Raw genomic sequence first — 15002 nt, forward strand, 5'->3', positions numbered from 1 at the left:
GATGGTGACTGCGATTGATTGGAAAACCAGATACATACATGTCCCTGAATTTCTACTGATCCCCAATACTTGGCCACCGTTGGCGATGGCAAGGGCAACCGTTCCTCCACCCATTCATTCATTCTGAGATTTTGAATTAAAGGGAAAGCATCAAGCCTCCCTCCTGCCTTTCCTCACCTACTATTTCAGCCTCACAAAACGGAAGGAGGGAAAGTTCTCTGAACATAAGTCCAGCTGGTAAATGAAGAGGGAGCCAAGGAGCTAGAAAATCATTTTGCCCCTTAGGGGAACGATGGATCCAGGCGATGGTCATCAAGAGACTGAAACCAAGACGTGAATGCTTGGTGGGGAACTTGAAAATGGAGGCGCCGAGTTGTCCAGACCTGGACGCGGGACAAACCCTAGAAGCAGGAAGTACCTGCCCCACCTGGGATGGATTCTTGCCCGAAACCTTTGAACCCTAACCGGATCTGGTCTCTACAGCTAACCAACAATTTACAGGAAATATGGGGGACGGAGGAGAAAATGAGAAAGCAGCAGAAGCAATCAGTCAAATCCAGAATGTACAGGGCAAGCGACCCAGTGTCTTCAATAAATTAAATGGTATACAAAGCGAAGGATTATTGATTTTAAAACACCCATAAGCCATAATAGCCAAATGCAACCCAAGGGCCTAAAGCAAACGGTGTCCAACCATTTTTCTGAGATAACCAGGAAAACTAAACTTAACCTTTGCCAATCCAAAGAGTGAAAAATTGTATTTTATTTTTGAACTTACACTTCTCTGGATTCCTGATGAAGCCTTCACGTATTTAGTGGCCATATATTTTAAGTTCTTATTTTTTAAGAAAAGTTTTACTGAAGTAGAGCCTACACACAGAAAAATACCCAAATCGTAAGGTGCTTCTGTATGCATTTAAACAACACATGAGGTAACCAGCACCCACATGGAGAAATGGAACATTACCAGCTTCCTGGGGAAACTCACTATTTTCCCTCCAAAATTTAGGGACTTAATTTTGCCTGTGTTTGAACTTTATGTATATGGGATCAGACAGTCTGCTCTTTTGTGATTGGTTTTTCAACATAGTTATGAGAGCCATGTTGTTGTATATACGTCTTGTCTTTTTTGTTTGTTTCCAGTGTATTTATTTTGAGAGAGAGAGAGAGAGGCAGACAGAAGAGAGACAGAATCCTAAGCAGGCTCTGCACTGTCAGCACGGAGCCAGATGCAGGGCTCAAACCCACAAACCGCAAGATCATGACCTGAGCTGAAGTCAAGAGTCAGATGCTCAACAGACTGAGCCACCCAGGCACCCCTATGTCTTTTCCTTCTTGTTTTACACAACATTGTATTTTCTGAAGATAATACTTTGGTATATAAGGACACTATAGGAGAAGTTACTATTACCCACTTAATTTTAACATGGACACACCTTTTATTTACCTAAACATATTTAAAGGAAAAACTGCAGATCACTATCATTCTAAGCAATAAGACCCCTGAAACCAGAGGTTTGATATGCTAATTATTCTCTCTCCTTCCCAAAATTCGTTTAAATCAGTATATAACTTTATAAACATGTTCATACATACATTATCTAAGTCCTCTCATGCACCACCTGTGTGTTTATAGGGATGTTTTTGCTTTTGAATTTGGGGGGAAGGAGAAAGTCTATACAATCATGCTCTTCATTTATTCATTCAGTGATTATTACATTCAGTAACTCCTTATTGCTTACCTACTCTGCAGCAGATCTTGTTCTAGGTTCCTTTCTAAAATTCTAAAATAAGGGGTGCCTGGGTGGCTCAGTCAGTTAAGCCTCCGACTCACGATCCCACAGTTCCTGAATTTGGACTCACATTTGGAGAGTTTGGCCCGCACTGGATGCTGGATTCTGTACTGACAGCAAGGAGCCTGCTTGGCATTCTCTCTCTCTCTCTCTCTCTCTCTCTCTCGGCCCTTCTGCTCGAGCGCACTCTCTCTCAAATAAATAAACATTAAAATAAATACAATTCTAAAATAAATCCTAATGCCTTCACCTGGTTTTTGTTATGTTATTTAAATGTCTGCCCTTAATGAACTCATGCTTTTAACAGAAAAAATGCTGCACGATGTAACTGTTCTACACGCAACATAATTACAGGACTCACAAAGTACATTATTTCCGAATGTGCTACAGACAATGTGATATGGTAATGAGAGTTTAAAGCCGCCTAATAGATACTTTCTTCTTTTAGTTCTTCTGTCCCTGTAATGGAAATATTTCGTGCCTTTTTATTACACAACTAATGATGTTTCTTATCGGAGTAACAGAAACTGCAAATGAGCAAAAAAAAGAGAAGCAGTTTGCAATGGGGACGGGGTTATAGTTGGAAAGGTGACAACACAGCCACACTCCCAGGTAGCCAAATAAGTATTAGCAGGTAACTCCGATTTAGGGACTTTGCCTACATCACGTGCGAACTATCCCCAGTTTAAATTCAGGCCTCCCAGGAGACCTCAGGCCTCGTTCCCGCCTCTAACTTGGCCCCGCCCCGCCTCCCCGCAGGCCCCGCCCCCAGCCCCCTGTTGTTTCCCAGCTCTCGCGAGAGTGCAGCCCGGAAGTCTCGCGGCCTGAGCCTGGGGCCTGGGAGGGAACCCACGTGGGCTGGGTATTGGGGTGCGCGGCTCCCGCAGCCAGCCGTTAATCCTGCCGGACCCAGCGCTATGGGGAAGCTGCGCCGGCGCTACAACGTCAAGGGGCGCCAGCAGGCGACCCCCGGCCCCTCGAAGGGCCCCCCGGAACCGCCCCCCGTCCTGCTGGAACTAGAGGGTAAGGCGTCCGGGACGGGGGCTGGGTTTCGGGGAGGGGCCGAAGGGCTCCGCGACTCTGGGGCGGGGGGCACCGGGAGGAACCTCCTCTCAGATGATCCGGGGAAGGGGAGACAGTGACACTATGGTTTTAACGGTGAATTTGGGACAGCCCCGGGGCTTGCTCCTCTATGGGAGTCCGGCCCTAGTTTATTACTTTCTAAAGTTTTTTTTAAGTAATCTCTGCACCCAGCGGTGGACTCGAACTGAGGACCTTAGCTGAGATCAGGAGTCGGGTGCTCTTCAGACTGAGCCGGCCAGGTGCCCCCACCCCTAGTTTAGTAGTATGGGGGAATGTGGGCAAGAAAATAAGGTAATTCCCTCTATTCCTATGGCTGTTTTATAATCTCCTTGCCAGCGACCCCCGAATAAGTAAGTATGTTTAGCCCAGACCTGTCTGCTCAGCTCCAGGCTGCTTGACGTTTCTGCTCAGACTCCTTTTTAGTAGGAGCTGCCAGGACTTTAGGAGACATAAGGGAAGAGGAGATTTAAGGGAAAGAAAAAAAAAAAAAAAGAATCTGCCCTGCTGAGCCTATTAGATGCTTGTGGGAGGAAACAGGCAAAAGCAGACAGGTAAAATATACAGGATGTTGCGTGGGTATAAATACTAAGGAGAGAAAGCAGAATGGGTGTTTGGGTGGGTTGCAGTGTGACATCGGGTGGGCAGGGAAGGCCTCACTTAGATAAGGCGTTGAGTCAAGGCCTGAAGGCAGCCAGAATGGCTGAGTGGAGGTGAAAGAAGAAATGGGAGCAGGATCATGTAGGGTCCGTGGGGTGGGGTCATGGTGAGGACTGTGGCTGGGGCAGGGTTTAGAGCGCCTGGGGGACATAGGCTTATGCGGTAACAGCATCTCTGTGGCTGCTGCGTACAGAAGCAGTAGAAGCTTAAGTAGAACCAGGGTGGTCGGTTAGGAGCTTGTTCATTCGTTCACGCAGGGAGCAGGTGAGCTGGTGGTGGTCAGGCTACGAGGAGCTCACAGGATTTGCTGGCTGAGCGTGCACAAGAACACTGATGCCGAAAAGGACTCCCAGGCGCTGGGCCCAGCCGGTGGAGAAAAGGCAGGGTGGGCAGCTTGGGAGACCCAGAGCCATGTTTGGGATATGAGTGGTCTGGGGGTCCTGTTCCATAACCCAGGCGGCCAGGGTAGGCAGGCAGGTGCTTGAGAGAGGCCGTTCCTGGGGGAGGTGGCAGTTTGGAGTCATCTGTGAGTGGATGGGGTTTGTTCATTTCAAGTCCAGGCTGGATTAGCTCACTGAGGGGGTGAGTCCCGCCCTGGAGAAGGATATGGGGAGGAGAGCTCTGGGGCGTGTGGTTGTGGGTGCCGTGGAGGGGGACCCACCATCCGCATCAGATGTTCCCAAGGGGTCAGGGAGGGAGAGAGGGACCTCTGGATGTAACCAGGGAAGCTGTCCATGACCTGGATGGGGCCACTTGTGCAGGAGAGGTGAGATGAACTGACTGAGTCCGTTCAGAGTTGTCTCGCAGGCTCCTGAAAAGGATGTGGTCCCAGGTCGGACTCCCCCAGCTGAGTGCCCGTGCTCCCTGAGGTCCAGCCGAGTTAAACATCAGGAAACAGTGGGCCTAGGCTCTGGAGATGGACAGAGGGAGAGCAGGGCCGCTGGAAAGGCCTGTGTCCCTCGACCCACGGCCTGGCCTTCTGTTCTGCACTCTCGTTGGGCCTGAAAGGCAGTGAGGTTACCAGACAGAATTTTTAAAATTTTTTTTTTTTTTTCAACATTTATTTATTTTTTGGGACAGAGAGAGACAGAGCATGAACAGGGGAGGGGCAGAGAGAGAGGGAGACACAGAATCGGAAACAGGCTCCAGGCTCTGAGCCATCAGCCCAGAGCCCGATGCGGGGCTCGAACTCACGGACCGCGAGATCGTGACCTGGCTGAAGTCGGACGCTTAACCGACTGCGCCACCCAGGCGCCCCCAGACAGAATTTTAGGGTGGGAATCTGGAGCCTGAACTCCCTCCTGAGAAGTCGCACGGATAGGCTGGGGGCTGACCAAACCTCCTAACATCTCCATGCCTCAGTTTTCTCATCTGTAAAACGGATCCAGGAGGAGCAGTCGTCCTACCCCCGTCGGAGTTTTGGAGGAGGTGATTGGAGCAGGGGGGGCCTGAGGTCTCTTGGACCCAAAGATTGGGGAAGGTTCTTTCCCACCTCAGGACATCTCCAGTTAATCCCCGCCTTCCTGAGGGGCCAAGAGGAGGCTTATAAAAACATCCATCACATCCCCTGCCTTCTTCAAAGAGCCTTCCCCGACCACTGACCTAACATCGCCACCCGCTGCCTGATTTTTTTTATCACTTCCCTTATTATTATTATTTTTTTCTATAGTACTGTGGTTCTCAAATTTTTGGACCGAGGACCCTTTTACGTTCTTAAAAACTGAGGGTCCCAAAGTGCTTTTGTTGGTGTGGCTTCTATCCATCAAAACCAAGAAATTTTGAAACCAGTATGTACGAGCACACGCTTTTTCAGCTGTGAGAGCAGCTACACGTCACACAATTTGGAGCCTCTGGAAAATGCTTGCTGTATGCTCTTTTTTTTTTTTTCCTTTCTCGCTTTTAATTCTATTTTATGCGAGAATTGCACAATGGATCACTTGCATTGCTTAAAATTGTCTCGTTCTCTGGGGCGCCTGGGTGGCACAGTCGGTTAAGCGTCCGACTTCAGCCAGGTCACGATCTCGCGGTCCGTGAGTTCGAGCCCCGCGTCGGGCTCTGGGCTGATGGCTCGGAGCCTGTTTCCGATACTGTGTCTCCCTCTCTCTCTGCCCCTCCCCCGTTCATGCTCTGTTTCTCTCTGTCCCAAAAATAAATAAAAAACGTTGAAAAAAAAATTAAAAAAAAAAAAAATTGTCTCGTTCTCTCCTGCGTTTTGTGACACAAGGCAAGATGGACGAAGCCAGAGGAACTACTAGAAAGTCAGGGCCCCCACGGAACACGGGAGAGGGGGGCCACAGCAGGTTGAGTTGAAGAGTAATGTGGTAGCCGAATTTGGGTCTAGATTGTATACTTTCAGACTGTGACATTTATTTTTTTTTTATTTATTTATTTTTTTACCATTTATTTATTTTTGAGACAGAGAGAGACAGAGCATGAGCAGAGGAGGGTCAGAGAGAGAGGGAGACACAGAATCCGAAACAGGTTCCAGGCTCCGAGCTGTCAGCCCAGAGCCCGATGCGGGGCTCGAACTCACGGACCGCGAGGTCATGACCTGAGCCGAAGTCGGACGCCCAACCGACTGAGCCACCCAGGCGCCCCCAGACTGTGACATTTAAAAGTAGGTATGGGGGCGCCTGGGTGGCGCAGTCGGTTAAGCGTCCGACTTCAGCCAGGTCACGATCTTGCGGTCCGTGAGTTCGAGCCCCGCCTCGGGCTCTGGGCTGATGGCTCAGAGCCTGGAGCCTGTTTCCGATTCTGTGTCTCCCTCTCTCTCTGCCCCTCCCCCGTTCGTGCTCTGTCTCTCTCTGTCCCAAAAATAAATAAACGTTGAAAAAAAAAAATTTTTTAAAAGTAGGTATGGTACATGGGGCGCCTGGGTGGCTCAGTTGGTTAAGGGTCTGACTTCGGCTCAGGTCCTGATCGCACGGTTCGTGGGTTCCAGCCCCACGTCGGGTTCTGTGCTGACCGCTCAGAGCCTGGAGCCTGCTTCGGATTCTATTTCTCTGCCCTCCCCAGCTCGCGCTCTGCCCCCCCCCCAAAATTAATAAACATAAACAATTTAAAAAATATAAAAATGAAAATAGATATGGCACAAACTCAGTACCTAGTCCCCTGCGTGTCTGAGGAGGACGTTGTACCAGTGCTCTGAAAATAGTTTTGACCTCACAGGTCTGCCGAAAGCAGGCCACATTCTGAGCGGAGCACTGCTGTCCCGTGGCACCCGCTCTCCTCTGCCCTGACCGCTAGGGTGGAGGTGCCCTGACCCGCGTGGCGGGTGCTGGGTAGGCAAGCTGAGTGAACGGTGGTGGGCCCGCACCCCCGGTCCTGTGGGGGCGCTCAGGGGCCTCACACAGGGGTGGGGAGGCCACATGGAGCTGCCCCGCACCGAGCCGGTGGCGTTAATGTTGACCGTTGCTTGGCCTCCGGAGTCTCCGGTCCCTGGGCCAGGGTTCAGGCATGTGTGTCTTTCCAGATCAGGGCACACTGAAAGGAGTTGACGCAAGCAATGCGCTGGTTTTGCCGGGAAAGAAGAAAAAGAAGCCCAAGGCCCCTCCCCTGGCGAAGAAGGAGAAGAAGCCTCTGACCAAGAAAGAGCGGAAAATGCTGCAGAAGATCTTAGATCAGAAGGAGAAAAAGAGCCAGGTACGCCTGTTGTGGCAGGGTCTGCGCACGGCCCCCCAGACTGCGGAGGGATGGGGTCTGTGTCCCCCAACTTGATCTCTTCCTTGGGACTGTCCCGTAGAACTTTCTGGAATGCGGGGCGTGCTTTGTGTCTACGCAATCCCATACAGTAGTCACTAGGCGTGTGTGGCTAGCAAGGTTGAGGAATTGAATTCTTTATGTGATTTAATTAATTTAAATTTGAATGGCCTCCCCGTGGCTGGCCCTTGGCTGGCCCTTGACTGACACGGAGCCCTTGGCTGGCCCTTGACTGACACGGAGCCGTCTCAGTCTGTCTGGGACAGACTGACGGGCCCAGGTTTGTTGAGGCCAGCTGTCAGCGCAGAGCCGGATGTGGGGCTCAAACCCACAAACTTGAGATCACGACCTGAGTCGAAATCAAGAGTTGGACCCTTAACCAACTGAGCCACCCAGGTGCCCTTCCCTTCGTACTTCTTTGCAGAACAAATTTTGTATTGGGAAATTCAAACCTCTACAGAAGCAGAGAACCTAGTGTAATGGACTCGTGTGTCCTTGTCACCAGTGCCAGCGGCTGCCAGCCCAGAGTCCCCTCGTCATCCCTCCTGCTGGCCAGTTTCCCACCTCCGGGGTCAAAGCCTGGGAAGCATAAGTCTGTATTGGTGTCCAGGGCTGCTGAAACAGGACCGCAAACTGAGCAGCTTAGGATAGAGTTGTATTCTGTTGTGGTTCTGGAGGCCGGAGTCTGAAATCAAGGTGTCGGCAGGGCCTTGCTGCTTGTGAAGCCTCTAGGGGAGGGTCCACCAGCTTTGGGTGGCCCCCAGCGTTCTTGGCCTGTGGCCTCATCTGTCCAGTCTTGGCCCCTGTCTTCATGTGGCTGTCCTCTGTGTGTGTCTTGTAAGGACACTTGCCTTGGGATTTAGGACCCACCTGGATAATCCAGATCTCATCCCGAGATCTTTAACTTAATTACACTGAAGAGACCCTTTCTCCAAATAAGGTTGCATTCTGGGACAAGAGTTATCCTTTGAGAGGGCAGGACACCATTGTGTTTATACATAAACAGTTTCAATTGTATCTCTAAAATAAGGGCCATTTAGAATAACGGCAAGAGGGGCGCGAGCATCCGAGTTTGGCTCAGGTCATGATCTCACGGCCAGTGAGTTCGAGCCCCGCGTCGGGCTCTGTGCTGACAGCTCAGAACCTGGAGCCTACTTCGGATTCTGTGTCTCCCTCTTTCTCTCTGCCCCTCCCCTGCTCGTGCTCTCTCTCTGTCTCTCAAAAATGAATAAATGTAAAAAAAAAAAAAATTTTTTTTTTTTAAATAACCCGCAAGGCCATTAGCCCACCTAAATTTTTTAAAAATATCAACTTTCCCTAAATGGTCGAATTCCCAATTGTTTCATAAATGCTCCCCTAGCCCACCTATTTATTTTTCTTTCTCTCCTCCCCCCCCCCCTTGTCATTTATTTGTTGAGGGAAATCAGGTTGCTTGTCTGCGGTTTCCCACAGTCTGCGTTTTTAAACCTTCATCTCTGTGGTGCAGTTAAACACACCCCTCTGCCTCCGAATGTCCTGGAAATGCTATTTGGATCCTCAGCTGGGACAAAATGTTCTCTGGCCCGCATTGCCTGCAGTGCAGAGACCGAGAAACCCCAATCTGGAGACTTCCTGGGGTTCACATTTGACCTTCCACCAGGATCACCACACAGGGTCCCCTGCTCACAGCCCTGACACTCGGCCCCCGGAGCCCTTTCTGCAGGGAGGCTCACGGTCCGCGAGTGTGTCCTTTTAAAATCCTGTGCGGTGTTTTTTCTCACTGTTCTGTACGTCCTTTTTCCTCTCGTTGATTGCAAAATACGTAGATGGGAGCACATATAAAATGCACGTTTATAATTTCAAGAAGAAGAAAAACTCCTGAATCGTTCCTCAGCGGAAAGAGGCCAACTGTCCCCGCCTCCACATGCTGCTTTCTAGAAGGTGGCACAGGGACCGCTTGCCATATCACACAAGAGCCTCCCCTCCCTCTGACACAGCGGGGGAGCCCCGCTTTGTACACGTAAACCCTCCTTTATTATACGGTCTCCCGCGGATGGGCATCTGGATGGTGGAGAATTGCTTATGACACACAGTGATGCAGAGAGAGCCTTGGGGTAGACAGCCACCCCAGCTCACGTGAATGTAAGGCCCCCGGCCTGTGATGCACTTATAATCGGACGTTTGGTTTAAAAAGCCTAGATGTTAGCACAGCCGAAATCTGATGTACGGTCTCCCTTCCTTTTTTTTTTTTTTTTAATTCAATGTTTTAAGTGATCTCTTTTTATAATTCTTAAATTTTTTTTAAAGTTTATCTTTGAGAGAGTGTGAGCAGGGGAGGGGCAGAGAGAGAGAATCCCAAGCAGGCTCCCTGCCGTCAGCACAGAGCCCGATGTGGGGTTCGAACTCACGAACCGCAAGATCACGACCTGAGCCCAAATCAACAGTCAGGCGCTTCACCAACTAAGCCCCCCGGGCACTCCGCAGGTCTCCCTTCCCTTCTGAAGAGAGGGTCGCCCTGCCACATGTCTGACACTGTCAATTCCTTCCCCAGCGAGCGGAGATGCTACAGAAATTGAGTGAAGTCCAGGTCTCAGAAGCCGAGCTGAGACTCTTTTACACCACGTCCAAGCTGGGCACTGGGAACCGCATGTACCACGCCAAAGAGTGAGTCGGGTGCCCCTCCTGCCAAGGCCCCGGGGGCGGCCTCACAGGTCACCGAGCCTTCCGGGTTGAGCTTTAGGAGGAAAGACGCCTGCAGAGGCCCCCGTGCTAACACGCCTCCGCCGCGAGGGGGCCTGGGTGCTGCTGATTCCCGCCCACACGCGGACCTTCTCACTCACGCGGGGTCCTGCGTGACCCGTTCTTCCAGCTCTGGCCCAGACGATAGATGTCGCTTTCAGGTGATCAGGGATTCGGTTCAGCTTATTTCTGAGCGCAGAAGTGTGGCCTTCCGGGCGTCACAGGCTTGGTCCTTTCTGGAAGCTGGAGAAGCTGTTCCTCCCCTCTCCCCCGGCTTCGGGTGGCTGCCAGCCGTCCTGGGGGTTCCTTCCTTGTAGATGTGACGCCGCGGTCCCCGTCTCCGCTGTGTCTCCCGGCGTGTCTCTCTGTCTTCCGTGGCCTTCCTCTGTGTCCGCGTCTTTTCTTTTAAGGACACCCAGGCATCGGAATTGGGGCCCACCCTGATCCAGGATGCCCGCATTTCACCTGAATTACATTTGCAAAGACCCTGTTTCCAAGAAGGTCACATTCTGAGTCTCTGGATGTGAATTCTAGGGAGACAGTGTTCAACCCAATACCACCCACATTCCAAGATTTAGACCGCAGGAGTCGGGGTGCACCCGGGTGCGCTGAGCATCTGACTCTTGATTTGGGCTTTGGGGTCGAGCCCTGCATTAGGCTCTGCTCTGAGCGTGAAGCCTGCTTAAGATCGTCCCTCTCCCCCTCCTCCTCCCTCCCTCTCTCCCTGTCCCTCTCCTTCTCCCTCTCCAATAAATAAACATTAAAAAAGAAAAGTTGATCTCATATTAAAATCCAGGTTCCTGCCTGGTCCTGTGCCATACCAGATGGCACTCTCACAGGGCAGCTGACCCTTAGATGGAGCCCATGTGCCTACCTGCCCCCCCCCCGCCACAGACCAACGGGACACGGCCGTCTTACTGTCAGCCTGCTCCCTGTAGGCCTTGTGCATTTATGGCTGCTCTGAGTGCAGACTGTCCCAGGCTCTCCTCTAGGCCTCGGGGATGGAGAGTACACACAAGTAAATTAAGAAGTAAGCTTCCCTTAAGAAGCCTGCATTCTCATCATGGGGAGATGGGCAATAATCAAACGAATACATACGTATCTGGTGCTGGGAAGCACTAGGCACAAAGTAATGCAGGGAAAGAGGATGGAGGGAGATGGGAGAGTCTCCCTGATGGGTGACATTTGAGTGAAGTGAGGGAGCACTTCTGCATAGGGAGCGGGAACAGCATGTGCAAAGGCCCTGAGGTGGGAGAGGGGGGTGTCCTTTGAATCCCGGCTTCTGAGGGGTGTGTCGCAACACAGAGCTGCCTCAGGTCGACCGGCCCATCCTAGGGCTTTCGTGCCTGACTTCTGGCCGTGCTGGCAGGAGGTCTGACGAGATCGAAGCCCAGGGGCAGAAGATCAGCAGCCTCAGCGGGGCCCATCGGAAGCGCCCCCGCGAGGAGGCAGAAGATGAGTCATCCGAGTCCTCGGTGGAGTCTGAGCCTGATGAGGCCCCTGCCGCCGAGCCCGTGGAGGAGGCTGGTGCGGGGCCGCCGCCAGCTCCACTGGGGGCGGGGGCCGGGGGCCCCGGCTCCAGCGTCCAGCCCTCTCTGGCCGCGACGTCGTCGGTACCTCCCGCAGCAGCCCCCACCGTGGCCAGGCCCCCAGCGAAGCCCGCCGTCTTCATCCCTGTGAACCGCTCCCCCGAAGTGCAGGTTTGCTGCTCCGTGTCTGCGACGGGCTCTGAGGCTAGCATGGTGGGGGGTTGGGGGTGCAGGGGCGGGGGGGCGTCCTGTGCCTCGAGCGGGTGGGATCCCTCCCATGTGCCGGTGTCCTCGCCCAGAACAGGAGCAACTGTGCCTTCCTGTAGGGTCGGCGTGGAGACGTGGGCGGGTGTGTGTGTGCATGAGCCGACTGCAGGCCCGGCACGGGGTTGGGGGGGAGGGCAGCAGACAGCGCCCCCGCTGTTGTGAACGGAGGAGGCTGGGTGCCAGGAAGGGGGAGAGCAGGAGGGCCTGGGGAGGCATCTGGGGCAGGAGCTGGGAGACCAGCAGGAGCGGAGGAGAGGGGGCTGTCCCACACTGAGAACAGCAGGAGCTAAGGCCCTGAGGCAGGAGGCCTCCTGAGTCCTAGCGGGGCTGTGGCAGACCGCACGCTGTGTTGTAGAAACCGGAGGGATGCGACCAGCTCCTTTCTTCTAATGGAAAAAAAAAAAAAAGAACAGAAAATATCAGCACAGCGTTCTAAGTAAGCATCAGAACTGTTTATTGAAACCGGGATTTCAGTTCGTGTGCTCGGGTATAATTGGGGCGAGCTGACGGCTCTGAGGAACCACCCGGTGTGCCCCTGGGTTCATGCTACAAAGATTTGCTCGTAGGTGCCATCACATGGCTGCTGCTGGTGTGAGAATCTCTTCACTCGGTCCCTGCGGGCCCCGGGCTGCCCCCGCTTCAGCCCCTTTCTTTCTCCGTGGCTTTTCTCCACACGTGTTCCTAAGCCATTACGACAGGTCAACCACCTGTTTTGATAAGTGACATCATATCACTCGTCTCCCTGCACTTTGATTGCTTGGTCAAGTCAGTTTCACGTTTCTGAGATTTATTCATCCGTGTCGGTGCGGTAACCGAAGTCCCCCTTATTCTGGGTGGTTTTCCCCCCGCTGCTCTCGAGTATTCCGGCGTGTGACTAGAGCACAGGGCACGTATTCTTGCGAGCATTCTTCACATGCACGCAACTTCCTCTCGGGCAGTGTCGGCAAACTGTAGGTCACAGCCGCGACCGGGTCACGAGATGACCAGCACTCTTGGTTTTGAAACAAAATGGAGTAGAATAGAGACGGAACAGAATGTTTTAAATCCGCACTTAGCATGCTTCACGTAATGAAGGTGTGAGCCGTGGGTCGTAAAACTTCTGCAGTATATGATAACACTGCAGTATATGATAACGGGGGCTAGGGGCTCCGCCCCCCTCACAGTCAGAAATCCACGTGCAGCTTTTGACTCCCCCCAAACTTAACGACTAATAGCGTACTGTTGACCGGAAGGCTCAGAACACAAAACAGTTGGTTCGTACGTGGTTTGTATGTTATGTGTGTCATATGTTTCCTGTGTCCTTAAAATAAAAGTAAGCTAGAGAAAGAAGATATTACTGAGGAAATCGTAAGGAAGAGAAAACATTAATAGCCTCGTACTTTTTTTTTTTAAGTAATCTCTGCAGCCTCCATGTGTCTTGAACTCACGACCACGAGATCATGCACTACTGACTGAGCCAGCCTGGCGCCCCTAGTCCCGTACTGTACCGAAAACAGTCCGTGCGTGAGGAAGCAGAGCCCCGCAGTTGTTCAGGGGCCAGCTTTGCGTGCTGGGCTGTCCCCGAGGACGCCCGCTCTGGCACGGGAGGACCCCCCTGCCGTCTCCGTCCCCTGTAGCTGGGCCTCACTGGCTTTGCTAGGAAGGCTCACGGCATCCCCATGCCCACGGCCACCTTTATAGAAACCACGTCACCCTTCGCAGTCTCGCCAATCCCCTCTGCCGTTCTGCGGGGCGGGCCCCCCCCACCGATTCCCTGGGCACTGACTTCCCCTCTTCGCCAGGAAGAACGGTTAAAGCTCCCAATTCTTGCTGAAGAGCAAGTGATCATGGAGGCGGTGGCCGAGCACCCCATCGTCATCGTGTGTGGTGAGACCGGCAGCGGGAAGACCACGCAGGTGCCACAGTTTCTCTACGAAGCAGGCTACACCAGGTGGGGGCTGGGGGCTGGCCCCTCGGGCGACCCCCAAAAGTTACTATGAGTGGGAGCTCCCAGGGCCCTAATGCAGGCTCCGCCGTTGGTATGCTGTGTGGCTTTGGGCAAGCTGCTTAACTTCTCTGGGCCTTGGTGTCCTCCCACAGTTGTTGCACCTACTTCACACGGGTGTCGTGTGCACGAAATGAGAGACTTTGTGTAAAAGGCTTAGATCAGCCCCTGTCACGTGGGGCGATGTGTTTATGAGTGTCGCCTCCTGTTGGCACTTTTGACCCGGGTGTGTCACAGGTCCCCAAGACCACCCCGGGTTCATTGATTTGCGAGGAAGGCTCACGGGACCCAGCGTGTAGTTGTACATGTGACTGCGATTTCTTAGAGCAAAAGAACACGAAACACGATCGGCAGAGGGAAGAGGTGCACGGGGTGAAGTCTGGGAGAACCGGGCACAGGCTTTCCGAGCCCTTTCCCGGGAGAGTCACACGGAAGCAGTCCGTGTAAAGAGCTGTCACCAGACGAGCCGAGTAGAAACTGAGCGCCCAGGGTGTCTGTTGGGGTCGGACCCCCTCTCCCTGGCACCTCCCCAAGTCCCAGGCGCCCAGAAGGAAAGCCGGTGGTCAGGATGAACCACGTCGTTGGTACAAACAGTCCAGGCACGGAGAGCCCCCCCTTATCAGGATCGGGAACCCTCCGGAAATTCGGATCCCAGACGCCAGCCACCCCCGACCCAGTAAGCAGACCTTTCTAAGGGGACCGGCCGCGGGCTTCTGTGCTGTCGCCCACCGTCCCCTTGGCAGGTCCTGTGACTTGCAGAGCACTTGCTCCAGGCCAGCTCCAGCCCAGCCTCCCGTCCACAGCTGGTTGCTTTCCCTTCCACTGTGACTCCCACGGCGTCTGTGTGCGGACCGCCAGGCTGTCCCCTTTTGCTGTCAGGCGGTGCCTTGTCACCTCTAGGGAGGGCCACTCTGTACGTGGAGTCCTGACGGGGAACCGTGTGTGACCGTGGGACTGACAGGTGGGCCCGAGCACTGCTGATGTGTCTTCTCTCCCTCCCACAGCGACGACAGCATCATCGGCATCACAGAGCCCCGCCGCGTGGCTGCTGTGGCCATGTCCCAGCGGGTGGCCAAGGAGATGAATCTGTCACAGCGGTGAGGGCTCTGCGTCCTGGAGGAGGGAAGGGGGTGGTCCCCCGGCTTGGCCCGGGCGCGCTGTCCAGGAGGAGCAGAGCAGCCTCGTGGGCGCTGTCCGTCTCCAGGGTGCTGGGTGGGAGTGTTGCTTCTGCGTCCGAGCGGAGGGGCTCCTCCCGCAAGAGGGCTTCCGCCC

General features: G+C 53.3%; 1 protein-coding gene across 2 annotated transcripts in view; it reads left to right on the forward strand.

Annotated features, from left to right (window-relative positions):
* Nucleotides 1-2608: 2608 nt before the first annotated feature.
* The window catches only part of DHX37 (DEAH-box helicase 37), a 28966-nt gene continuing 16572 nt past the window's right edge, over nt 2609-15002 (forward strand). The window contains exons 1-6 of one of the 2 annotated variants that reach the window (XM_086681447.1): nt 2609-2816; nt 7006-7175; nt 9763-9875; nt 11320-11650; nt 13528-13676; nt 14735-14827. In XM_086681447.1, coding sequence (XP_086537573.1) covers nt 2711-2816; nt 7006-7175; nt 9763-9875; nt 11320-11650; nt 13528-13676; nt 14735-14827 — 962 coding nt within the window. In that variant the 5' untranslated portion in view covers nt 2609-2710. Of the gene's footprint in view, nt 2817-5940; nt 6151-7005; nt 7176-9762; nt 9876-11319; nt 11651-13527; nt 13677-14734; nt 14828-15002 lie in introns of those variants that run through there. The other variant, XM_086681448.1, reaches the window with a different exon arrangement.

Source organism: Puma concolor, chromosome D3 (genome assembly GCF_028749965.1).
Source record: "Puma concolor isolate L17-30 chromosome D3, mPumCon1.1.hap2, whole genome shotgun sequence".
Taxonomy (NCBI): domain Eukaryota; kingdom Metazoa; phylum Chordata; class Mammalia; order Carnivora; family Felidae; genus Puma; species Puma concolor.